The sequence below is a fragment of the Hesperophylax consimilis genome, chromosome 30 (assembly GCF_061612785.1).
Source record: "Hesperophylax consimilis isolate HC1 chromosome 30, BYU_Hcon_1.0, whole genome shotgun sequence".
In the NCBI taxonomy this organism is placed as follows: domain Eukaryota; kingdom Metazoa; phylum Arthropoda; class Insecta; order Trichoptera; family Limnephilidae; genus Hesperophylax; species Hesperophylax consimilis.
This window is the reverse complement of record NC_142865.1, coordinates 15,875,843-15,901,782: the sequence shown is the minus strand read 5'-3', so window position 1 is coordinate 15,901,782 and position 25,940 is coordinate 15,875,843. Positions and strand designations below refer to the sequence as shown.

General features: G+C 35.8%; 1 protein-coding gene across 2 annotated transcripts in view; it reads left to right on the top strand.

Moving 5' to 3' along the window:
* Nucleotides 1-25,940, top strand: part of LOC149409684 (RNA-binding protein 25) — a 44,203-nt gene that overhangs the window by 8,977 nt on the left and 9,286 nt on the right. For both annotated transcript variants that reach the window (XM_089649664.1, XM_089649665.1), the window contains exons 6-18: nucleotides 1,196-1,302; nucleotides 10,067-10,293; nucleotides 11,271-11,333; nucleotides 12,579-12,662; nucleotides 12,766-12,867; nucleotides 18,080-18,232; nucleotides 19,020-19,181; nucleotides 20,892-21,042; nucleotides 21,990-22,112; nucleotides 23,207-23,304; nucleotides 23,857-23,971; nucleotides 25,112-25,246; nucleotides 25,365-25,482. In XM_089649664.1, coding sequence (XP_089505790.1) covers nucleotides 1,196-1,302; nucleotides 10,067-10,293; nucleotides 11,271-11,333; nucleotides 12,579-12,662; nucleotides 12,766-12,867; nucleotides 18,080-18,232; nucleotides 19,020-19,181; nucleotides 20,892-21,042; nucleotides 21,990-22,112; nucleotides 23,207-23,304; nucleotides 23,857-23,971; nucleotides 25,112-25,246; nucleotides 25,365-25,482 — 1,638 coding nt within the window. The remainder of the gene's footprint in view (nucleotides 1-1,195; nucleotides 1,303-10,066; nucleotides 10,294-11,270; nucleotides 11,334-12,578; nucleotides 12,663-12,765; nucleotides 12,868-18,079; nucleotides 18,233-19,019; nucleotides 19,182-20,891; nucleotides 21,043-21,989; nucleotides 22,113-23,206; nucleotides 23,305-23,856; nucleotides 23,972-25,111; nucleotides 25,247-25,364; nucleotides 25,483-25,940) is intronic.

Here is a 25,940-nt window from a genome sequence, read left to right as displayed (position 1 = left end):
AATAAAAAAAATAAAAAAAAAATACCGCAAACCTTACCTCATGATTCCAAGAACTCATGCTTCATCACCAAACTTGTTATTCAATAAATGGTTCACGCTGCAGCCTCCCAAATTAAATTAGATGGCAATATGGTTGAAATTTCCCGATCATTTGCTAAAGAACATAATTTGTAACATTATACGATAAAACTATATTCGAAATAGGGTTTGTAATTTATAAGATTTTTCACTTTAAGGCAGTTTTTATAGGCCTGATACTTTATTTCTTTCTGGCCGTATTAAAATTCTATCAAAAAAATGCTCGAGATCTACTCGCAGTGTTTAATTAAAGCATCTGTAATATTTCTAGGCAATCGAATTTTGAAACCAAATTGCTGCATCAACGTCCCTTAAAACAAATTTAAAACATTCATAGTCATCCAATCCATGCCTTTTTGTTTTGCTGGATATTTTGCTGGTAAAGTTGACACATTCTTAAAACACCTACACAGACTTCAGCGATTTGGTGGGCTCGTCAGTTCCATCACTGTTGTAGCAAAACAACACAGATCTTCACTTTCAACCTATAATGTCAATGTGTCTTTCTAGATTTTGAAGATTTTCTGCACAGTAAAAAGATTACACGCGCGCACTGGTGTATTTGACGCCGATTTAACAATAACTTTGAAAAATTTCTAAAGTTTCCGCTTGTTGTTTATGAGTACTGTTAATTTATACCATGAATTTAGCTGCAAAATATGGTTTTTTATGTTCACATTTTGCAAATACATAAATGAACGATCGATGCAATCTAATCTATCGAGTGAAATGTATGAAATTAATTTGATACTTGTTATGTCTCTGCCTTACTATGCAGATTTTGGTGTTGGGAACTCTTTTTAAAAAGTAACAGGTTCTACTTATAATTGTTTTTATTTACGTCACAATAAATAGGTTTGCATTTAGCTACACTGTTCATTAGCCGAGGGTTGGTAATTCTCTGCCTCCAGAAGCTTGTTCCCTGTCACTATAACCTCACAAGCATCTGTTACACTCTAGCGACATCTGACGGATTCTGGAGTAAGCTTTATGACTAGCGCCATCTATTGCTTAAATACTCCACCTTTTACAAATGCAGGAAAACTATTATTCGGGGGACAATCGATCGAGAATTCACTGTATTCAAATTTCAAATCTACATATTTCCTTTCCACAGAAGAACAAATAGAAAAGAGAAACCGCATCCTGCAAGAGGCCGACATCGAGGAAGAGAAACGCGACGTAATCCACCGCGAGATCGGCAAATTCAGGGAAATCATGAAGGTTAGTACAAATATAAAACAAAGCGCAATATTCGCACGTTAATACGTATTACTATACGCAGTGCACACTATTCTCACACTCAAAAACTTAATATTTATTAATAAATATTTTCAAATTTTTTTTTTTTTTTGCTTAATTTTTTTTCACTACCTATCTCATTTTCATTCAGACAACAGTCGTGAGGCCTGAAACAATATATGTTACAAGATTATGAAAATCCTTTCCGGTCCTTCTAATTTACTGTTACCACAGAAAATCGTTGATTTTTCTGCATCATAGACAATAAATAGATGGTGTTTATATGGAATCCATTTTGAAAAATCTCCCTCCAAAAGCCTGACTTCAAAGTGAAAAAAGGTATAAATGTTATGTATTCAAGATGGCTGTTGCAATTCGGCGGCCATCTTGGATAAGTTTCCCTCATATAATAATATATGTAGCCTACAGTTAATAGTGTTGAAAACCTAACCTGAAAAACAAAATGAAAGTGTATGAAATGCTGTTATTATTTATATATTCTGTGATATTACTGTTATTATAATTGTGAGGCATGTTACGGCCGTGTCAAATGTACTTTATGCTCAATATTGGTCCCGTTGCTTAGGTTAATCACGCTCATGTGAAGTGACGTGAAAAGTACGTGAATTGAGCTAAACACAGCGTTTGGCGTCGGAGTGAGCGCTTGTTCCATGTTGTGTCGGTGAGTCTTGATGCTAAAAATATCACGATTGCGTGCCCATTGACGCCATTTGCGCTGAATTATATCAAAACGTACTATTTAAATGTAGATATATCGCCGACATATGAATAATTTTGAGAGAAAGAAGGAAATATCTTAAAAATAATTTTGAAAGATGAAAATAAATATGTTTTTCATTCCAGTGATGCTCAACCTGCGTTGCAAATTAACTTTTACTACTTGCCAATTTGCAAAATAATTTCGGTAAAAAATTCGTATTAAGATTAAACGCGACGTATGTTATAATCTACACGTTTATAGGTAGTGTTAATTTAATTATTTTAATAAAACACAAGTTACGCTTTAAAGTCCTTCAACAAATTATTTGTTTGCGCCAGTATATATACGCAATATGAATAAATAGTTTTGTCAGTGTAAAAACTAAGGACGGGTTGTTTCGGAGAATTTGAACAATTCATCAAATTTCAACGTTCATTTTCAAGTTCTGTGAAAGATTTTTTCAAGTTCTGTTTTTATTTCAGTTTTATCAAGCAACTAGCCTATAATTATATAATAACAGAACTTGAATAGGACTTTCACAGATCCCGGAAATGAACATTTAAATTTGATGAATTGTTCAAATTCTCCGAAACAACCCGTCCTAAGACTAATTCTTTTAAGAAAAGATTGCAATTTCAATATTGGATTGAATCACCGATACAATATTGTATTTCTATGCTATGTTCTTGAAAGAATTGTTGTTTTTATACAAACAGAACTATTTATTCATATTCCATATGTACCGGTGCAAACAAACAATTCAATTTCATATTTTGGAGCGTAGCTTTGCAAAAAGTGTATTTTCAAATAATAATTAAATTAGTGCCATTTATGTAGTAGATTTTCTATTGAAATGGATTTGCGCTTCTTGCTGTGCAGATGCAATCAATTTTATAAATCTTTCTTTTAAAAAGCATTGGGTTTTCTACTGCGGCATCACGGGTTCAATCTTCTACTAGCTAAGTCCTCCATAATTGCACAAGAAGTATTTTCCACGTTTAGTGATGAACGTTTGAAGAATTCAAATATTGCCAGGTTATTTCCGATCCCGGAATGTTTTTCTGTCTTTTAACATGTTGACTGTTAACTACAAGATAACTTGTAGATTGCGTTCTTTGCTAGGATGACGACTACGAGGTAACTCGTAGTGTATTTACTTGCCGTATTCGAAAAAATACGATAAAATTCTTAGTATATCAGTACTAATATGGGTAGATGGGTTCTGGGAAGAGAACAAAAAATCAATGCTGACTTACAGAACAGAAAATTTATTAATAAATGAACAGAAAATACAATTATAAAAAATTAGAGTTTTTAACATAATAATATGAGATATTAGTTAAAAGTAAAAAAATGTGCATTTTTGGTCTTATTGTAGCACAATATCTCAGAAACAATATTAACAATTGTACCCTTTGTGGCTTGTGAACTACATGTTGAAAAATTGATAAGGTGCCTTACCATTTGAATGAAAAACATCATTTATTTTATAATTGATTTAAAATTAAGTTTTTGCCAATGTTTTTACCTTCCTCTCGATTTTCTTCTAAATTTGTTTTAAGCCTATGATATGTATAGTTGAGTTAATACTTTTGGGATTGACCCTTGGCGGCAAAATTCTAGCCAAAATAATGGATCACGTTTAAGAAGAAACAATTCTCTCGAATCGCTCTCTTTCTCAAATGTTTGAGAACTGTATGCAATAAAGTTTCATAGTTGTTAATGATTTTGTTTATAACGATCTGCAAATTGTTTCAATGGGCTAGCAAAAATAACTAGACTTCTTCTCTCCCATTCCTTTCGTACATTAAAATAGTCCCTTTCCGTGAATTCAGATAAATTATAATGTTTAAATGAATTCAGTTTGAACAGGGGAAAACTTTACATGCCTTTTCAGATAAATTAAGCCATTTGAGATGTGTATTCCAGTAAATAATGTGATATAATCTGATAAATCATGCAAGTTCAAGTGTGTATTAAGATAATTAACACAAGTTAAAGTGTTTACATGCAAGTTGAAGTGTGTATTAAGATAATTCACACAAGTTCAAGTGTGAATTAAGATAATTAACACAAGTTAAAGTGTGTACATTCAGGTTCAAGTGTGTATTTGCATGTTCAAGTGTGTATTAAGATAATTCACAGGTGTTTAAGTGTGTATTAAGATAAATCATGCTATTTCAAGTGTGTATTAAGATATTTGACACAAGTTCAAGTGTGTACATATGTATTCAGGTAATTCGTGCAAGTTTAAGTGTGTATTAAGATAAATCATGCAAGATAAAGGATGTATTAAGATAAGTCATTCCAGTTTATGTGTGAATGTACTCAGATGGTGATTGCAGTTCATAAATTATAAATTACGAGAATTTTAATATTTATTCAGATTAATAACGAAATATTTATATGTGTATACTGATAAATGTTGCTGGTTTAAGTGTGTATTCGGTTAAATCATGCAGGTTCAAGTGTACATTCCATCTTATGATTCAGCTTAAATGTTTATTCAGATAAATCATCCAAGTTTGTGTAAATCTCTTACCGTCTCACTCATAATAGATAATACGGATCGACGAATCGTACTGCGTATACCAGCCGTAATACCGCAGTATTAGTGGCTGACAGAATTTAAACTGCCCGACCCAATGGATTAGGAACATATTACTAAAATTTGATTGATTTGACAAATATCGATCGGTCGCGCAATGAAAATATAAAAAAGCAGTAATACCCTTTGGCAGCACTAACAGATGAATATTTTAAATCGATTTACTAAAGCAAATACGGAACGCATAATCAAATTTCGAAGCAAATGACATCCGAAGAAACGTGAAGTTAGCAACTAAATGCGTAATGCAAAAATGACCGTGTTTTTGAGGATTGGAACAATGTGGTGCCAGTCTAAAAATATCTTGCATGAATATTATTATGAGTAAATATTTTAACCCGAGCAGTATAAGGCCCTTCTCACCGTACAGCTACACCAGTGCTGCAGCTGCTTATTAGGGAATCTTTATAAGTAAGACGGTTAAAGTTTAAGTGTGTATTCAAAATTACAATGATGTAAATTTAAATGCTTATTCTGAAAGATTAGGCGAGGCCTAAAATGTTATTATTTACTTTTGGTACATATTCCAATAACTTTATTTATCGATTGCATGTAAAGTTCCTAACATTTCCCGTCCATCTGATCCTCGAAGAAGTCTTCTCAATTTGTGTTTCATTTAAATTATAGTCATAGTCTGTAATTTGTTTAATATTTTAATACAAATAGAATGTACGCTCATCTACGCTTCATCGATGGCATTATATAAATAATTTATTAAAAAAAGCATTTCAACTGTTGACGATCTTGTCAAAAATTAGTAACGAAATTCTTGCATAGAGATTTACAAATAATTGTAAGATCCGGTCCTAAAATTATTCATGAATGAATCGCAAATTGTAAATTCATCTATGTTTCTCTAAGACAAATACATTTTTCTATTGAGTTACATGCTTTAATTTCTAATTTATATTCACTACATATCTCGTAATTAACATTTTAATGCAGTTGACTCTACGAGTTGATTTCAAAAACACTGTATTTATTGTAAAATCACGGTAGGATTGATGATTGTGATGGATCATTGGCTAGAGCAGACGTCCAGATAGAGGGAGGTCACGGGTTTGAACGTTCCCTTGCCGTCCGAAGGGATAGATTGCGTCGGAAAGGCCAGCATTGTAAAGGTTAATATTACGCACAGTGAATGGATCTATCTATTGTTTTTGATCACGGGAAAATAATGGATCCAGGAAAATATAAATTGATGTGTTCAGATAAAAATGCCGCTATTCGTAAACGCTTGACTAGTAGATCAACACATTTTAATTGGGTATTTTTTTCCATTCGAATTTTTTTAATATTTCTTGAAGAGTACGCTCTTTTTTCACCGGACGGTTCATTTTAAAGTTGAAATGCTCGAAAACTAGAAAGTAGAATGATAACCGCGCATGCACTCGGCAATGTTTGAGTGTCTAATGACAAATAATGTCGTTAGCGGCTGCCGGCGGCGATCGATGCTACAAAAAATGCTTGCTTTAAATTACTAATGCAATGATGAAAAATGATCAATGTGATCTAAATCTATTCAATTCATTCGGGACTGGAAGGAATCAACAACGATTATCCGATGAACGATTGATCGAGATTTCCCTCCTAACAATATTTAATGTCTTGTCATGGACAATGATGTCTTGAATTGACATTTTGAACAAATTTTAAATTGTTGATTAGTGCGTAATTGTGCCACGGTGAGCGTAGATTTCAGTTAGCGCTAATAACATGATATTAAATGATCGCAAACTCAGTATTTGTAAGTTACGGGCAAGCGATCGATTACTTTTATACCCGGCCCAAAGATGGTGTGTGATTTTGAATAACTGTGAATTTCTCTTGTAACATAAATTCTATCTTATACTCTATTATTTGACGCTAAATTCTTTTTAGCAGTTGAAGACTGAACTGTCATAAGTACGTGCTTTCATACACGCAAACATTATTTACATACACACATGTGTAACACTGTGAAAAAAAATAGTTGAATTTTACGAAAAAATGACAAAAACGCAGGGTGCTTATGAAAATCTTTTGTTTTTTTATGATTACCAATAACCCGGGAATTAAACTCCTGCCACGTCATATTTAATTAGTTAAGTATTTAAAATGATAAAAAGAATCGTTGATCACACCATCTTAAGCCTTAACATGATAAAGCAAATGGCAGCCTTCGAAGCGGACATATATATGAAGAGACTATAACAAAATGGAGGCCATCTTGGATAACCAAAATCAAAATGGACGCCAGTTATATATATACCATTTACAAAAAGAACACTTTCGACCCTACATGCAGATGAAATCGGTGAGTATGGATGTATTACTGAATTAGGTGATATAAAATTTATTTTGAGAAATTACAAAATGACATCAATGTTGTGTTTTTCATTGTGATGAAATTTAGGCACCTATGTAACAATTAAAAAAAAAAAAAAAAACAAAAATTATTGTGATTCGTTTTTTGGCATTGACCAATAATAATAATGATGTTTTCAATAATAGATACATTTTTAATGCCTTACTTAGTTGTAAGAATTTTCAGGTTTTCTATTGTCGACTACACACTTGTTTATTACCAGATTTGTCTATGGTTAGTTATTATCTAAATGCAATATATGGAATATATTTCTGTCAGTTGTCCATGGTTATGTGTTTTAATTGTTGTCTGAATAATGAATACTTGATTAATGAAATGAATGAGTTTGCGTATTTCAGAATAATGTTTACGAGAGACTGAAAGACATTTTTAGGGATGAATGCAGGAATTTCAGTCAATAGAGAACTGAATGCAGTTGTCAAAGAAAGAAAGGCCGTTCAACTGTCCAAAGAAGTCCACAATGGAGTTTTGATAACAACCTAATGAGTTGCGGATTTGCTATAGGAAGGACCAATGTAGATCCCTGTGGTAAAACCGAGTACAATTGAATTATATCATGAAAATATTTATAAAAGGGTCACTGGGTTACGTTCAGAGATGTCCCGTAAAAACATGGGATGATAAGCAATATAACGCATTACCTAGTAATCTAAAACTTCCGGCGACAACAAAAAAACATTGGCAAAAGCTCTTAAAAGCTATTTTCTCAGCAGTTTTATTAATGACTGACACATTCTTTCTTTGGAACTCCAAAATAACTTTTGCGTTTATTTATTTAAATGTATCTATGTTGTCTTGTCTTTATTATAATGTTGTCTTTCCCTAAATGAGTTTTGTAAACTCACTGGGAATAACACATTATGTATAACTTATTATTTTGTAATAATAAATAAAATATTCAATGTAATTTGAATAAAGAAAAATGGTTATAATGGGACAGTGGCTTTTCCCTCTCTATATCAACCCTTGGAGATAGCATTAGAATTGATTAAGATTAAGAAAGAGACACTTAGTTTGAGCATTTGTAGCAGATGGATGTAGAAATATGATGCCCCAAGATGACAAGGCATAATGAAGCGACTTAAATACTAAGTTGCGTCATGTCAAGAGTCGGAATGAGAGTTGATGTATGAATGTGAATCAAGCGGGGAGATAGTCCAAGACAGTAATGTGGTGTTTCATCCTCTCTGCTCACCCATGCAGCAAAATGTGGTTGGTTAGTTTAAATGTCTGATTTCAAATAGGTTCGGTCACTGTTTTCATTTCTTATAATTGTTATTATTCAATTCTTTTCAAAATTGTTCAATATAAATATATATATATACAAGTTTGCTAATTGTTATTAGTTGTCTGTGGTCATATGTGTCTTGTTGTGATGAAATATAACTTCTACGTCTGCTGATTTGTCTCTGGTTTCTCTGTGGTTTTTTTCTTTCTGCAATTGTCTATGACAATTTTTTTCAGATTTTGAACATCTAAGGCGCACCCCACAGCAGCTAACGAACTCACGCATAAATAAATCCGTATGAAATAAAATTTACAATGTTAATTTTTATGAAACTCTATTATTATTTTTTAAACATACATAGCTGTCATTATCTGATCTTATCAACCAGCCATTTTCAAATATCTTTCGATTTAGAAAATTTTTCCGACATTTGTTTTCTTAACGAAATGTTTTTTTTTTTTAAATTTTGTCCTTTTGGTTCACAATATCACTAAGACAAATACTATACTATTATGGCCTTACTAATAAACATGTGTTAGATTTTACACAACTGCTAAACAGTTGTGTAAAATTTAAAGCATGTTTATTGGTAAGTGGATTAATGTTTAGAATTTTAATCGGCACAAATATTAACTTCTCTTATATTTGGCTCCGGAAGTAACTTTACACTATTTTATTTAAAATCATAAAAATACATTCATACATTCTGCAGATTTTCTTCTCTGTTAACTTGTTGACTGCCCATGTTACCCAAAGGCGCTAACATCGAATTTGTCTATTACGTACGTCTTTTGGAAGGCTTTTTTTCAAAATATATGCATGCAAGTGGTTATTTATTTAATGAATTTAATTATTTGATGAAATATTACAATAAAATCATAAACCACTATTTTCACTAGGGAACTCCTGTGTCGAAATGTGCAGTGTCATTGCAGTGTCCATCATCTGCCCTGATGATGGACACTGCAATGCTGTCCGAAACGTTGGCTAAAGAAGGAGTTAGCGCAACACGGCATAATACCCCAAAAACAAATCACTTTAAAAAATAATTTGTCTTATTTTTGTACATAATTCAAGAGAATTAGACTGAAAATCCTCAGAATAAGCCAGAGTATTTCCGCTTTGTAATGAAATCCAAATAAATGCTATATTTTTGAACGTATCCAAAAACTAAAAACTGTTTTTTAAAGGTAATGAAATACGCTTTCAAATTTTGATATTAGAAAAAAACATAATTTTTGAAATATAAAAATTTTGAATTTTTTTTAAAAATGGCTCACTTAACGATTTTTGTAACTAAAAATACCGATAATGAAAAAATAAATAAAATAAAACCACACATATTTTATTAAACAAATGTATTGCAAACGTTATTGTCATCTCACTTTTTCGTCGTATAAAAATTAATAAATTTTTTTCAAATTGCGGTCGGAATCTCTGGTTTCATAGAAGTGAACATTTTAATTCTTCTGTGGTTAACTTCTAGATTTTTTTTTATCTCTGTCTAACATTTTCTAACAGATCATATTTCTCACCATGATAGTAAGGAAGACAATAATTTCTATGAGACCACACAAGTTGTTCCCAAAAGCGAACGAATTAGCGTGAGGCGTTAAAGTTTGCAAATGGGCAGTTAAAAGGTTAACAAATAAATGAAAAATGCAGTTTGTTATAATGAAGAATAAGATCTTAGTAAAACATAAACAGCCAAAGATAATCTATGTATTGTAATCTTTTGATTTATAACCGAGTCCCGTTTGTATGTTTGGTTTCCGTCTTACTTGTTGTTTTAATCTGGTTTCCATTTGGCCACGTGTCTAGAAACAAGAGGAGGCAAAGGAGGTGACGCGCCGCAAACGCGAGACGGAGGAGCAGAGGGAGAGAGACAGAGAGAAGGAGAAAGTGGAGCGCCAGGAGAGGGAGAAGATCGAGAGGCAGGAGCGAGAGGCCAACAAGGAGCGAGACAGGGAGAGGGACAGGGACAGAGACAAGGAGGAGAGGAAGAGTAAGGAGAGGGATCGCAAGTCCAGAAGAAGAAGCAAATCAAGGTGACTTACATATTCTGACCCCTTGGAGCACAAATGTGCTAAGCCACTGATATCCCAACGGAGTTTATACGACCCCAAGATCAGTTTGCAATGTTTTCTGTGTATTTTAAATGCGCTATATACATTTTGGAGGATTGTGATTATCGCCAATTTAAATGGATTGTTGACTGAATGGTTCTGTGGTTCTCCAATCCGCAGAATCCAAGGTTGCGTGATTACTCTCGGTGTGTAATAATGAGAATTCGGATATTTCCAATTTAGTTTTTATTTTAACAAAACTCACGTTACGATAATTTTATGAACAAAACAGATCGCGTACGCTAGAGGAGATTTAGGGCTAAACTGACGGCTAGACTGCTGGAGACAGAATTAATTATTTACCGCGCTAGGTATCGTGCGCAGGTTCACAATGATACCAGCCTCACAAGAATGTGGGTAAAAGTAATGTTGTCATTATTTTCAGGACATGTAAAACTCCCTATAATTTACCCTATAACATCTTATTTTTTAATTTTCTGTAAAAACAAATACTATTTTAGAAACTAGATAAAATTATTTTTCCGGTATGCATTTAAAATAAACATTACTATTTCTAAATAATAAAATTTTAATATCAAACGTGAAAAATGTTGTCAAAACGCTAACCACATTTTTACTTCATTTTTTACTCCAATCATAGAAAAATGAACAGCACTAGATATTTCGAAAACACATTTGTTTTGTTTGGAGAATTTGTAAGAAAACTATGCCTTCACTTTTATCTCGTTCATATAATAAAAAACTTTTATTTTTCTATGTCTTGTTCTGTTTCATTACGTTGATGGGGTTTATCTTCAAAATGAGTTAAAAAGAAAAAGTTGATCCTAAATGAAATTGTGTATCAAAAAATATTATTTAATTTTACCAAGAACACTAAATCAAATAATTTTTTTTTGGACAAAGTATTTACCCAGCATTTTAATTTTGTATGCACACAGGGACAAGGAGGAGAGAAAGAGCAAAGATGGGGAGAAGAAATCCAAGCGGAGAACCAAGTCAAGGTGATTACTTACTATTTATTTATCAACTAATTGATTAAATATTTTTTATTCAAGTCGACAAACAATTTCCCTAAGAAACAAACTAAAAATTAATCCGTACCACTTTGTATTCTACAGTGATATCTCAATCGACCGTTCCTCGAATAATCATTTACCCGCTTGTGACGTTTATTTATTCCAGTCCCGAATTAATTTCATGCAAAACTCCTAAAAAATAAATCAGAATTATTACACTGAGACTTATAACTAGTGACTTATGCTTGTGACTTGCATTTGTAACTAGTGATTTACGCTAGTGACTTGCATTTATAACTAGTGACTTATAACTAATACATAGTATTTATGACCAAGTGGTCTTAAAACTATATGGTCGGGCATTTTACCGCCAAATTGGGGGCGAAGCCCGGGTGTTTTTTTAAATTTTAGCGGCAAAATTAAACTTTCCGCAAAATATTCATATCTTATGATCTATCTGATATTTTTCGATGAAACTTTCAGTGTTTTACTTTAAAAAGATGTCTCTATTTATTTACTTAGCAATGTATGTGTAATTCCTTTTTTTATGAACAAAAACTTTCTACTTTCTTGGGAATCATAGAAAAAACAGTATTTCACAATCGAAATAACATATCGAAATTTATTCATACAAAATTACAAGATTATTAAGAAATTATCAATACATATAAAAAAAAACTCTAACCTAATAGTGCTTCAATGTGTGATAGCGTTCGAAACACTTTCCTTTATGCAGGGGCACATTGCAAAACTTGCATATGTACCGCGTTTCACTGCGTAGTTTGTGAGCGGAACATACGCGACAACGATTTTATTTTTTTAAATTTTTTTGTTGTGTTTCAAACTCATTGTATTGACAGGTAGATAGATCGGGTACCGCCGACAATAGAAAACACATGACCCCGCACCCATTTAGAACCCCTTGTTTACAAGTTTCCCGCTCCTTACCGCTTTGCGCAACAAAACGAGTAAACTCATCTCCCGCGTCTTACTGTAAAAAGGCGTATGACGAGTTTTCTCATTTCCCGCAAAGATTGTGTTAATATATAGAGTATATATTTTTTTTGAGCATTTTTTCGTATACGCAATCGGTGGACCTTTCATCAAATCCAAAATGGCCAGTGCCAGTGAGACTATCGCATCCTTAATAAGGATGTGAAGCTGGAGGAATTAGCGAGGGGAAGGTTTGTGAAGTGATTAAACTAATTATTATAAATGTTTTATTTTCAGATCTCGCGACAGGGAACGTGAAAGGGAACGAGACAGAGAGCGAGAGAGGGAGAAAGAAAGGGAGCGCGAGAGAGAAAGAGAAAGGTAATTATTATTGTCATTATTAAAAAAAAAAAATTTTGACAGTTGGATGATAAGGGTTGTCCTTGTTTTATATATTTTTATTTGTTTGATTTTTAATTTACAGGGAGCGGGAGAGAGAAAAAGAGAGGGAGAGGGAAAGAGAGAGGGAGCGCGAAAAAGAAAGAGAGAGGGAAAGAGACAGAGAACGCGAGAGAGAAAGAGAAAGGTAATGTCGGCTTTTATTTTTATTGTTTTATTTTTATTTTTATTACCTGCTTCCTTCTGAGTTTCGATAAAAAATATGATCCATTAAAATCGGCACGGCGACGGTAACAATTTTTCATTTCTTTAATACGAGTGACGGCCGGCATAGTCCAGTGGTAACGCATTGGACTGCCATTCCGAAGGTCGCGGGTTCGAACCCGGCGTGCGCAAATAAATTTTATTTGATTAATTTGTGTTATTTCACAATTAATTAATTAAAATAATATATAGTATATTTGCGGCACGTTCCAGAGTGGAAGATACTACCAGTATCGCCCTGGTGTAAGACCACCATTCAGAATTGAAACGTTGCTCCAAATGGCTTTAGCCGTGTTTAGTGACTAGATCTGAATAGCCAGGTACTTCCCCACCTTCCTCTTTCCCTTCCCCACTTACCTTCAGCCTCACAACATCCCCCAATTGGGGATGCCATAGTCTCACTGGCTCCAGACGGGAGCAGTTGGGACTCTTGTGAGGTATTCACCATAAAAAAAAAAAAAAAAAAGAGGGAGATGTATGATAATGATTGCGTTTTTCTTTTCCGGGAAGCAGACATACGTGCATCGTTTGTCTTACTATTATTTAGTGTGAAAGAAAGAGCTGCAGCATTATTGTTTTTTAATTTATTTTTATATTAACTCCACACAGGAGGCCCTGAAGAAAATAATTTCCCTCAGGGCCTATGTCATCTTTGGGGATGCTGTGTGGAGGGTCTTATTGTGGAGAGGAAGGAGTGAACATGGGTCTTGAAGAGTCCCATGTTGTAGGAGGGAGGAAACACAGAGGCCGGCAGTTCGTTCCACAGCCGAGCTGTTGAACTTAAGAACGAATCGTAGAAGCGACCCGTTCTCATGTGACAAATGTCAACCGTGTACAAATGTTGGGCGCGCGTTTGGCGTGTATCCCGACTACGCACCGGTGCCGAAGGGATCAATGACGCTAGTTCCTCAGAGCATCTTCCATTGTAATACCGATAGAACAAGGACAGCATACCTACCTGACGCCTGTGCTCTAAAGATTGCAGTCCGTTTGTTAAGATTGGGGAATCTATCAAACGGACCGCCCGTTTTTGCACAGAGTCAAGGGTTTTTTTCAGGTATTTAGGGGCTCCGGACCAGAGATGGCTGCCAAATTCGACAGTAGGGCGCACTTGCGATTTGTACAGGGTCAGCAGTTGTGTACTATTAAAGTATCTGCGGGCCCTGTACAGTACGCCCAGCTTCTGAGAGGCCAACTTTACTCTGGCTTCGATGGAGCCCCCGTACCTGAGCTGGTCACTTATAGTTACACCAAGCATATCAATGGAAGGCCTGTTCGGAAGATTGCTTCTGTTGAAGGAGACTAGATTATCATTTGGATCCCTTTTAGACGTAATCAGACAGGATTGGGTCTTTGAAACATATTGTGATAAAGAATGTATGTTTTATGCTTTTTTTTTGCCATTGCGTAGGAATTATGTAAGTGCACATTATCTCTTATTGCCTTGCGGTAGTCCAGAATCTTTAGCCTTTATATACCTGAAGGTATATAAGATAAGATATCACGTATCACCTGAAGTGGGGTCATGGGTCTCCCATATATATATATCGTGGAGCGATCGTTTTCTCTTAATATTCCTTTTCCCCCTTTAAGTAATACTCAGATATTGGTAAAAAAATTTATATCTACTGTTTTAACTGGACAATTCCCGTCTTTGCCCGGCAGTCAATCATTACGTAATGCTTTATGCCAAAAACATACTAGCATACCTCTTCAAACACAAAACTACTTTTGACAATATCCAAACTGCTCGTGATACTAGAACCAAAGGACATAATCTCTTACAAATCCCTTTCGCTAAAACAACTTTTGGCCAGAGAAATTTTAGATATTTTGCAACAAGGCTATATAATGCTCTCCCACTAGCCATTAGACTGAACGAATTTTTTTTGAAATATAAAACAGACATCAATTCTTCAGATCATCAGCCAAGACAGATCCAAGATCAAAAATTTTATAAAAATCCCCTCATAAGTATGTACTAGATCAGTCATACTCAACCTGCGGCCCGCCAAGCTATTTTGTGTGGCCCTCAAAACATTTAATATCAGGAACATGGTTTACAAAATCTGGCATTCTATTCACGTTAATTTGGGATTAACTGCGACTTTGACGTACAGACATTGAAACCAAAGAGGATAGTCATTGTCTTGTCAACATCATATCTGGTATAAGAGTGTTGCTACTGAAAACGCTAGATCAATCTCCAAAAAACAAAGATATGACAGACAAATATGCGCGCAAATAATTTGCTGATGCGCAAGATGCTGATTAACCAATTTATCATTTATTATTATTATTTATTATTTTTTTTATCATTTTCACGTTGTCTTTTAATGTTATGAAATATTATATGTATCAAATAATATGTAAACATTAATTTATGTATGTAATACGTCTGTCTCGACACAGGTTTATCCTAGTGAGACAGACATCGAAAAAACCTGTAATAAAACTTTACAAAACGGTAAAAGAGATTGATTCATGTAACTGTGGTCCTTTCCAGCAAAATACATCTTTTACAACTGCATTAACGGCTTATTGCTTGCGGCGAGCAATTTAAAAAAAAAGTATTTGAGATCCAGGGGGAGAAGAGAGTAATTTTGTTGAAATTGGATAGATATTATAAATTTTTTTTTTTTTTAAAGAATGATAAAGATTCTCGGGTTACGAATAACCTGACAATATTTGAAAATCTCCTACTACCACCACAGTAAAATGTTGCTTGTGTTGTGATGGAAGACTTAGCCAGCCGAGGAATTGAATACACTACGCCTGGGTGGGAGCTTCTTCCTTCTCGTCAAGGTGGGACTTAGATATATTTAATAAAGTCTTTGAAAATCTGGCGTGTAAATAACACAGACCATCAGGGAATATTTTATTTCCCTATGAAAGAAATTGATTGATCAATAAATTCACTCTGCAGGAGAAAATAACTTATAACCCAGCCACCAAAAATACATATGAACAGAAGACTCACCAGAAAATAGCTCTTGCAATTGAGTTCTTCTCCTTGGTCTTCAGATTCGGTGGCAGACGGCAGACGGCAGATCAGCACAAAATATATTTGAGTTCGCACTATGAGATTATAAGATCAACCAGCTCTCAAGAGAGTAGAATTATTAATGCAGAATCAGCACATTGCAATAATACGCACTGCCATGATTTGTGACATTTATTGTGACAAAAAAATATATTTCAATCATTTTTGTCTTAAATAGACATTTTTTTAATTTTTTTATTATTTATACCCGCTAAACTGCTCAAGCAGTTTGTCAGCAGGTCAGTTTAACATAATATATTATCAAAGCATACAAAAAGCGAGAAATCAAAATATTTAAAATAGATACAGAAGAATTTAAATAAGAACTTAAATAATCACAAAAACAGAGCCATATATAAAAAAGAAACAATAGAATAACTTTTAACTTACTACAATACAAAATAATAAAATACAAAGATCTTTTGACAAATGACACAATCCGGATGAATCTAACTGATCAATGCAAAAGGTGACTGTAGTCAGTTATAATTCACCTGCAGAGCAAAATCCATCCAAAAATGACCAGAGATGTCTCTTTTGTCCATTATATATATTAAAAATTAATTAATTCATATATTGTGTTTGTATTTTTAAAATTAATTTTAAATTTTAAATCGACTGCTTCTCCATAAGGTGTCTAAGAATTCAAACCTTATCAGGCCATTCTCTGAGGAATTTTTATCTATATTGAGTAGCTTGCTAATTTTTTTGTTAACAAATTATTATAAGCAATAATTAGTAGACAATGAAATATCAATACAAATTGAAAATATCTCCCGAGTAAAAATAAATGCCGCCGACGGGATTTGAACCCGCACCTTTTGATGTCCGGTCAGGTGCTCTGAACTATTGAGCTATGTCGGCTTATTCCCAACACGCCAAATAATTCAATATGTACTAGTACTCCAATCAACAATTACTGCTTATTATATTTTTTCACCTGTAAACAACACAATTTAATATTATTAAATTATGACTAAATAGGCGACTAATTATTGCTTATAATAATTTGTTTTCCTTTGTGGTATGCTAAAAAAACCTGGGCTTATAAACATAAGTTTATCATTAAAAAGTATATTTTTTTGTTGTTTTTTTTATTTATATTAAACTCCACAAAGGAGGTCCTGAGGAAAATAATTTCCCTCAGGCCTGCGATTCTGGAATTAAACGATCAATCGTTTTCGTATGCGCCGTCTTCGAGTGAAAAACTATTAGTCGTCGCGACTAACTTTTTCGAATGTTTCAATTTTACGTATTCTTGAGCGTCGAACGGTCGAAGTTGGTAGAAGAGATGATTATATTGGCACCCCTGTGAATATTGTCTATGTTCCTGATGTTTTTGGGATTTCTATGGTGTGACTGTCAAACAGACAACAGTTATTCAAAACAGAAATGGCTGCGGGACATATTACAAATTGCCAAAAGCAACTCTTAATTAAGCTTGTAAGCTCCGATAAAGACTTAGTAAGTGGGAAATTTTCACCCACTTTTACATTTGCGGAATCCGCGCGGTAAAACAAAAATTGACAGCTAGACTAGATTTTGACAGCCAATTCCATAGAAACGCCAACAACCTACCACTCGCTGCCCTGTTTCTACTGGTTATACCCAGTAGTTGTTGTGTGGAATGACGTTTGGCGTCGGAGTATGTACCTTCGACCAATTTCGGGAATAGCAATGACGACCAACGTACGTACTTTCGACGGGGTTTACGAGCGCCCTCGATTCAGGAATAGAGCCCCAGGGCCTATGGAAAGATGGTCTTTTTTAGGAGAGGAAGAGACCTGTACTGTAGGAGGGAGAAAACACAGATGCCGTTAAATCATTCCCAATCCAAGCTGTACAAAAGTCGGGTGCGCATTTGATGTGTTTCCTGACTATGCACCTGTGCCGAAGAGATCAATGACTCTAGTGGTGCATCTTCCATTGAAATACCGGTAGAATGAGGACAGCATTCCCACCTGATGCCTGTGCTTTAAAGATTGCAATCCGTTTGTTAAGACAGCGGAATCTATCAGAGTACCCGTTTCTGCACAGAGTTGAGGAGTTTTTTTCACAATAGGTTAAATGAATAAAATTGATTTATTTTCAGAGAGCGAGAGAGGGAGATGGCAATCAAGGCATCCTCCAACACGGCCATGAGCCGCCTGGACTCGCGTAAGGAGAAAGAAATGGAGGAAGAGGCACGGGAGAGGAAGAGGGCAGACAAGAGAGCGAGGGAGAAAGAGGCATCCTACCAGGAGCGGTGAGTCATTATTTCTCATTATATACGAGGATAATCCCAAAATTAAAGTCTCTCATTTTTAGAAATACAAAGACACAAATATTTTTTAAAGCTTCAACGTTTATCCTACATAATCACCATTTCGGTCGATGCATTTTTGTAAGCGCTGCAGCAATTTTTGTTTACCTATGTCATATCAGCTTGCCGCCATATCATTGAGGAATTGTTGAACTTCATCTTTCACGTTGCTGAAATGCGTTTGTGGTCTTCTGTGAGCAATCGGACGAAAGAGGGACCCATCTTGCGCACATTTTTCGATATTGCAACTTCTTTTGTCAAAATCTTATAAATACTGTTTTGGGAAACCTCGAGAACCAAAATGCAAAGATTATCCAAAGAGATCTAACGATCTTCATGCACGGTTTGCTCGACTCGAACTTCTCTACTGACTCGTTGGATAAATGACAGTCTCCCGATTTTTTCTTCATCATTAACTACCTCCACCGTTTGCGGACGTTTTGACATCCATGCACGACTCGCCATATAACGGCTGCCATGCCAAGACTGAGCGTTCCAATGAGGTGCGCATTTGCTTGTTTGGGAGCGGGGAAAGTAACAAACACACCAGTGTTGCCAACAACCTCATGAAAAGTTTCCCTGCTTGCCCAGCGCTTTGGAGACTCTACTCATGGGATAACCCTCGTATTTGAATCTTGTGATTTATTTGAGATGACAGATCCTACGACAGTTGGTGTGGGACAACCAATTCTTTGTATGTAATACTAATAATGTATGTATTTGCTTGCAGATTGAGAAACTGGGAGACGAGAGAGAGGCGCAAGGCCAAGGAGCACGAGAGGGACAGAGAGCGGGAGCGCTGCAAGGAGGAGGCCCGCGAGAAGGAAGCCAAGAAGCTCAAGGAGTTCCTCGAGGACTACGACGACGAGAGGGATGACCCCAAATATTACAAGTAGCAAACTTATACTTTACTCATTGTCATATTTTACTCCTTTTCAGTGTCTCCGAAGATGACACAGACGCTGAGGGAAACTCTGGGCCTCTAATATGAAGTTTATATTGATTAATTATTTTTTTTTTTTTCATAAATTAATGTTTTTAAGACAAGATTTTATTTATGCATAGCACAAAGGATAACAATTATTTTAATAGCAATAATTGTTCGCCTGAAACAGAGAAAAAAATTCAAACAAAAAAAAAAAAATTCCTGAAACAGTCAGAGCTTTCGACCGGAAATCGAATGGACACGGGTTCGAGTCCCGTTGGCGTCATGTATTTTTTATCAGGAGATTTTTTTCAATGTGGATGAGTGTTTCAGGCGAACAATTATTGCTTATAAAAATAATTGTTATCCTTTGTGCTATGCATAAATAAAATCTTGTCTTAAAAACATTAATTTATCAAAAAAAAAAAAATTAATATTTGACAAGTTCAAGTATTTCACCTAAAAAAATGTAGACAATTTGTCTCAACGCCATCTAGTGAGAGAGTTAGCACTTACAATGCCTTTCTCATATAAAATAAAGTTGGTTGTTCTCAGGTGAAAAAAATGTAACAAGCAGTAATTGTTGAATGAAACACTAGCATATATTGAATAATTTCGCGGGTAAGAGATAAGCCTCCATAGCTCAGTGGTCAGAGCTTTCGACCGGAAATCGAATGGACACGGGTTCGAGTCCCGTTGGCGTCATGTATTTTTTATCAGGAGATTTTTTTAAATGTGGATGAGTGTTTCAGGCGAACAATTATTGCTTATAAAAATAATTTATATTGATTGTTAAATTGGTCTGATAGTTTGCTCCTACCTCCATACCTTCATTGTGGTTCTTGTCTGGCGTTTTTAATTAATACCCATGATGTAGGAGGGAGGAAACAGAGGCCTGCAAATCGTTCCACAGCCGAGAAAATGCCTAGAACTCAAGAATGAGTCGTAGAAACAGCCCATTCTCATGTGACAATTGTCAACCGTGTACAAATGTAGGGCGTGTTTCCCGACTATGCACAGGTGCCGAAGGGATCATGACGCTAGATGGAGCATCTTCGATTGACCGGTAGAATGAGGAAAGCATTCCCAGCAGATGTCTGTTCTCTAAAGATTGCAAACGTTCTTTAACATAGAGGAATCTGTCGCCCGTTGACGGGCTGCACAGAGTCGAGTATTTTGGGACTCCAGACCAGAGGTAGCTGCCAAATACAACAGTAGGGCGCACTTGCAATTTGTACAGAGTCAGCAGTTGTGTACTATTAAAGTATCTGCATGCAGTGTACAGTACGTCCAGCTTCTGAGAAGCTAACTTGATTCTGGCTTCGATGAAACCCCCGTGCCTTAGCTGGTCAATTAGAGTTACACCAAGCATATCAATGGAAGGCCTGTTGGGAAGATTGCTTCCGTTGAAGGAGACTAGATTATCATTTGGATCCCTTTTAGACGTAATCAGACAGGATTGGGTCTTTGAAACATTAAATTCAACGAGATTATTCTTACCCCAAGAGGAAACCCTCTCGAGATAATCTCTGCTTTAAAGCTCACCGAGCTGTTGAAGTTTGAGCGCCTGTTTGTTTGTTTGCTTGTCCTATGACGGAGGTGCTAGCAGTCCTGACACATTTTCCATTTAGCTCGTATCTTGCCATACGGTCATTAATGAATTATTACAATTTCCAGAGGCAAAGAGCTGCAAAGAAGACTGGCGGACCGAGTGAGGGAAGCAGATTCGGACCTGAAGGACCGGGAAAAAGAGAAGACAGAACTGGATGAGTTGAAGGATAAAGTGTTCAGCTCGGAACTGGAAAACCCAAATGAAGAATTTGAAAAGGTATCCTTCAATAATTTTTTTCATTTGCGTTTGTTTTTTTCTGGCTTCAAGGGTGTTTTTATTTTATTGTTTCTGGTTTTCACCCGTTCTAGGCCATCAATCCAAATTATGGAGAGAGGGAAGGTGTATTTAAATATTCATTTTATTTAAATAGAGAATGTTTCATAATTGTAAGGAAGATTGGAGTCGAGTTCACACTAAAGGCTGAATTACATCTGCCGAGTGCTCCACCGAGTCACTCACTTTGTTACTCGACCGGTTACTTATTGTAGTCACTCGCTTTTTTAACTTAAGAAGTTTTCCCACTTTAGAAGTTTTCCCACTTAAGAAGTTTTCCCACTTGAAGAAGTTTCACACTTAAGAAGTTTTCCCACTTAAGAAGTTTTCCCACTTTAGAAGTTTCCCACTTGAGAAGTTTTCTCACTTAAGAAGTTTCACACTTAAGAAGTTTTCCCACTTAAGAAGTTTCACACTTGAGAAGTTTCACACTTAAGAAGTTTTCCCACTTTAGAAGTTTTCCCACTTTTGAAGTTTTCCCACTTTAGAAGTTTTCCCACTTAAGAAGTTTCACACTTGAGAAGTTTTCCCACTTTAGAAGTTTTCCCACTTTAGAAGTTTTCCCACTTAAGAAGTTGCACACTTAAGAAGTTTTCCCACTTAAGAAGTTTCACACTTAAGAAGATTTCCCACTTATAAGGTTTTCCCACTTTTTTCTTTTACCGGTCCCCTAGAAAAAAGACAGTTAAGAAGTTTTGTGACTATATATATCTAATAATACTTATGATTATGAAAAGCTGTGCAATTTTTTAAACTGCACGGACAACTGACGCTGTAATAAACTTGGTTGGGTTGGTTTTATTCAAACTTTAAAATACATAATTATGGTGACTGTCCATGTAAAATGTCGGAATTTTAGATTTTAAACTTATTATGTAATATTTTTACAGATAAAGAGAGAAAGAGACGAAATGTACAAGCCCAGAATAATCATAGACGTCAACCTGGAGCAGAGTTTGCAGAGGGAGAAGGAAGAACAGCGAATGAAAGATAGAGAAGAACAAAGAGAACAGGTACACTCTCTATTCATTCAAATCAAATCTATTATTTTTATCATCTGTTTTTTCATATACATGGGTAATTAAAAGAGATGGGAAGGTTGATAAAGATATTGAAAGAAGGGTAAATGCAGGTAATTCCGTTAATGGAGGACTCTGTTGGCGCTAACAAATATTTTTCGAAAGAAGCGAAACCAGCAGTCCACGATGGAGTGCTGTAACCTACCCTGATGTATGTATGGCAGTGAGGCATGGAACTGGCAGGGGTAGGATGAAAGTAGACTGAATGCTGTGAAATGAGATCCCTGAGGCGAATGTCCGTTAAAACAATGTATGATTGTGTGAGAAATGTGGAGATCTGCAAAGAATGCAAGGGTGATGTAAGCGTAATGCGTACGATTGAGAAGCTGACGCTCAGATGGTTTGGGCATGTAGAGCGAATGAATGAATAAAGGAATGTAAGGATAATATATGAAGCAAATGTGAGGTAGAATAAGTCGTGGACGCCCGAGGAAGACATGGCACGATCGAGTGAACCAGATACTTGAGTCCGGCCATGTCAAGAGTCATAATAATGAAGAGTATCTATGAAACTTCATTTCCAATGAACTTTAGCATAAGAAACTTCTGTGGCTTGACTTCAGTTAACTTGTATATTTAAATTTATCATTGTATATTATGTAAAAGCTGTTTGTTTCTTGCAAATAAATAAATGAAACAATATATAATATATATTGAATGAGGCAAGGAGTGTGTGCCAAAACCGAGTTACCGAGATATCCCTGCCGAGAAACGGCATGATGGTCAGTTAGTTTAGTAATAGCACGTACCGCAAGGATTTTAACCCGCTATTCCTTACCTTAGTAGTTGCCATTAACTACTCGACTAAATACTAGCACCGTGTGGACGAACCTTTGAGAATAAGCTGCGCTAAGTGAAAAGGTCTTTATTGTAAACCTTTACCGTCAGGCGGCGTGTTGTACACGATCAGTGATTTCAGTAGAACAGGCCCAAAGACATATTTCGCGCGCCGAATGCCTCACATACCTTAAACGCATTTTAAGGACGATATTTTATGTTGTTAAATATTTTTTTATTATCGTTTCCAGGCAAGAGAGAGACAGCGCAAACACAACGAGAGATATCTTCAAGAGAGGGCCACCAGAGAATTGCCGGTACACGCTGAACCTATTGATTCGGATTCCAGGTAAATTGTCTATATTTTTAATTCTCAGAATTATACCGAGTCATCTATCAAAATGGCAGTAAAACTTCTAATGCCGGAACTTTATTCAGCGGTTTTACCGCATTGAAACTGAAATGGTTGTGAGATATTGTGGACACAACAATATCTAGACAAGGAAAAGTGGATCTTAAAAATGACACCGGAACCAAAATAAATTGGTTTTCCAAAAGAAACATATGTCAAAAAAAAGTGCATTATGACATAGTCAAAAGATAGCACGAAGCATTGCATTTTACCTTTAGTTTGACTACATGTAGCAAATAGTCTACCGGTAAGTTTGCATCATCAGAATGTTTTGATAGGGCTATTGCGGACTTTATTATCGACAATTTAATGAGCTGTAAGAAATATGTACGTCACAGATAGTTTTAAAAAAAATGACAGTTAGCATGTACGAATTTGTGCCTATTTAATGTATTCAAGTTACAGCACTAGTTTAGTCACAATCTCTATGCTCAACAATGCCTTGTGACGCATGGTGAAATAAATAAACAATTTTTAATGTTTTTCCAGTGGCGGAGGTGGAGGGGGTGGTACCCCAGCTATGTCTGATGGAGGAAGCACCCCGCCCCAACCCCCGGCTACGCCCCCCAGGTCAGACAATGAAGGCTCCACCCCCCCAGCACAGGTAAACTAACTAATTAACCTATTTTTTACATATTTAAACTAGTACTGTTATAGCAGGATAATATAAAACCACTGTTGTAACAATTAATAATAATCAGTAAAACCACGTTGGGTGTCATTAGAAAATATAAAGGTAACAGGCACTTTGTGCGCCATTATAATGGTTCTAATTAATAGTTAAATTAGTTTACAACCATTGTAAAATTTAAAACGGCTATAACCACGAGGGTCGCCATTGTAACAATCTGAAAGGGAACCAACAACGGGTTGTTACGTTTGCAATAATGAAAGAATTAAGAATTTCAACAAAGCATTTATTTTAACAACGTAAAGTGCAAGAGCAAGAGACCTCTAAATAACAATATAATTTGTTACATCCCAAGGCGTTAGCGTCAGAACGAAGTTCTGGGCGCTCGGATATTATTTAAAATTGGTAGCAAATGAATTAGGTGTGACAAAGTGTGAAACATAATATTCTGACCTGTTTAACTAGAAGAGGGCGCCAAACAACATATTACGTGTTATTAAATTTAGATTGGAGCACAACGATGACCAGCGAAAACGTTTAACAAAACTACTGCGTCATTTCTTGCCAATAAAATGTCGTGAGTAATGTCAGTAGAATGTCGTCTGGAGCGCTCGCTCATGTCCTTCCCCGAATGGCGTGGTTCCCAGAAGGCTGCCCGAATGGTACTGAAGTCTTGGTACTCTCGCCCGGTTGTGTCGCCCGTCTCGAGCTTCCTTCTAGAAGCGCCAGTGTGTATATGTCACAAAATAATAGTGAAAACGTAGCAGGCAACATTGAACTGCTACACTGTCTCAAAATATCACCGTGGTTATTCAATCTGTACATAGATGTAAGTATTTATGAATTGGGATTGGGTGCGAAATTGACTTGTATTTTCTCCTAGCATGCTGATTACTAACAGTATGGAAAATTTGACATATTCCTGCGGAAATGGAAACTAATCGTGAAAATCATTATTTATTTTGCATATAATAGGTGTTTCATAAAATTCCATTAACAAACATGGTACATACATTGTGTCTAAACGTGATGGGGTGTAGATTTCTTCGAAAGGTCAGCATTGATTTAAATGTTTATTTGTGTGACATTATTGACTCGTTTTTGTAATTGTAGGACATGGGCGACAGTCGCTCTCCCTCTGTGGACATGATGCGCTCGTCTCGCATGATTCAAGACAGCCAGGAAGACGACGGGCGCTCCCTCACTCCCCCGCCACCACATGAAATACCCCGCCCCACCACCCCTCAGGTATGTTACCAACTAGAGCTGTGAAACCATTTTTATCATATTTCGATCTTAGAAGTCTTGTGCTAAGTGTTAGTTAGCGAGAGCGGCTATTAATGGTTCTGTTTATTGTTTTCTGCAGGAGAAGTCCGCCAGCAACTCTCCCATCTCCATCTCCATGAACATGAAGCATCACCATTACAGCATGACGGTCCAGAGCAATAACACATACTCCAATTCCTCACCAGGAAATCAGAATGGTTAGTATTTTGTTTATGTGTAATACATTAAAGCAGATTTTATACTAGCAGCAACAAAACTTAAATATATCCGAAGTAACAACAAGATAGCTCTCCGCACCCTCAATCCTGCAGGCCAGGAGATAAAACAGTGTATGCTGTCGGTGACGGAGATAACCATCAGGAATCTAGAACTTATTGGTCTCCATGATAGTCCAGATTTCTAACCATCCACGAATTAGTCTGAAGCAATGTGCACATCCATTCTGACTCGTAGATGATTTATCCCGAGAATGCCCAAGAGAATGTCAGCAGGATGGAGTCACGCGTAGTAGCCATACTCCCTCAGGTAGAGAGATATCAGAAATTAGTGATGGGCCCACCAGCTTCTGGCAGGACAATTCCTCATTTGTTAGTAATGTATTCTGACTCTTGACATGGTCCGTCTCAAGTATTTGTGTCTTCCTTGGGCGTCCCGG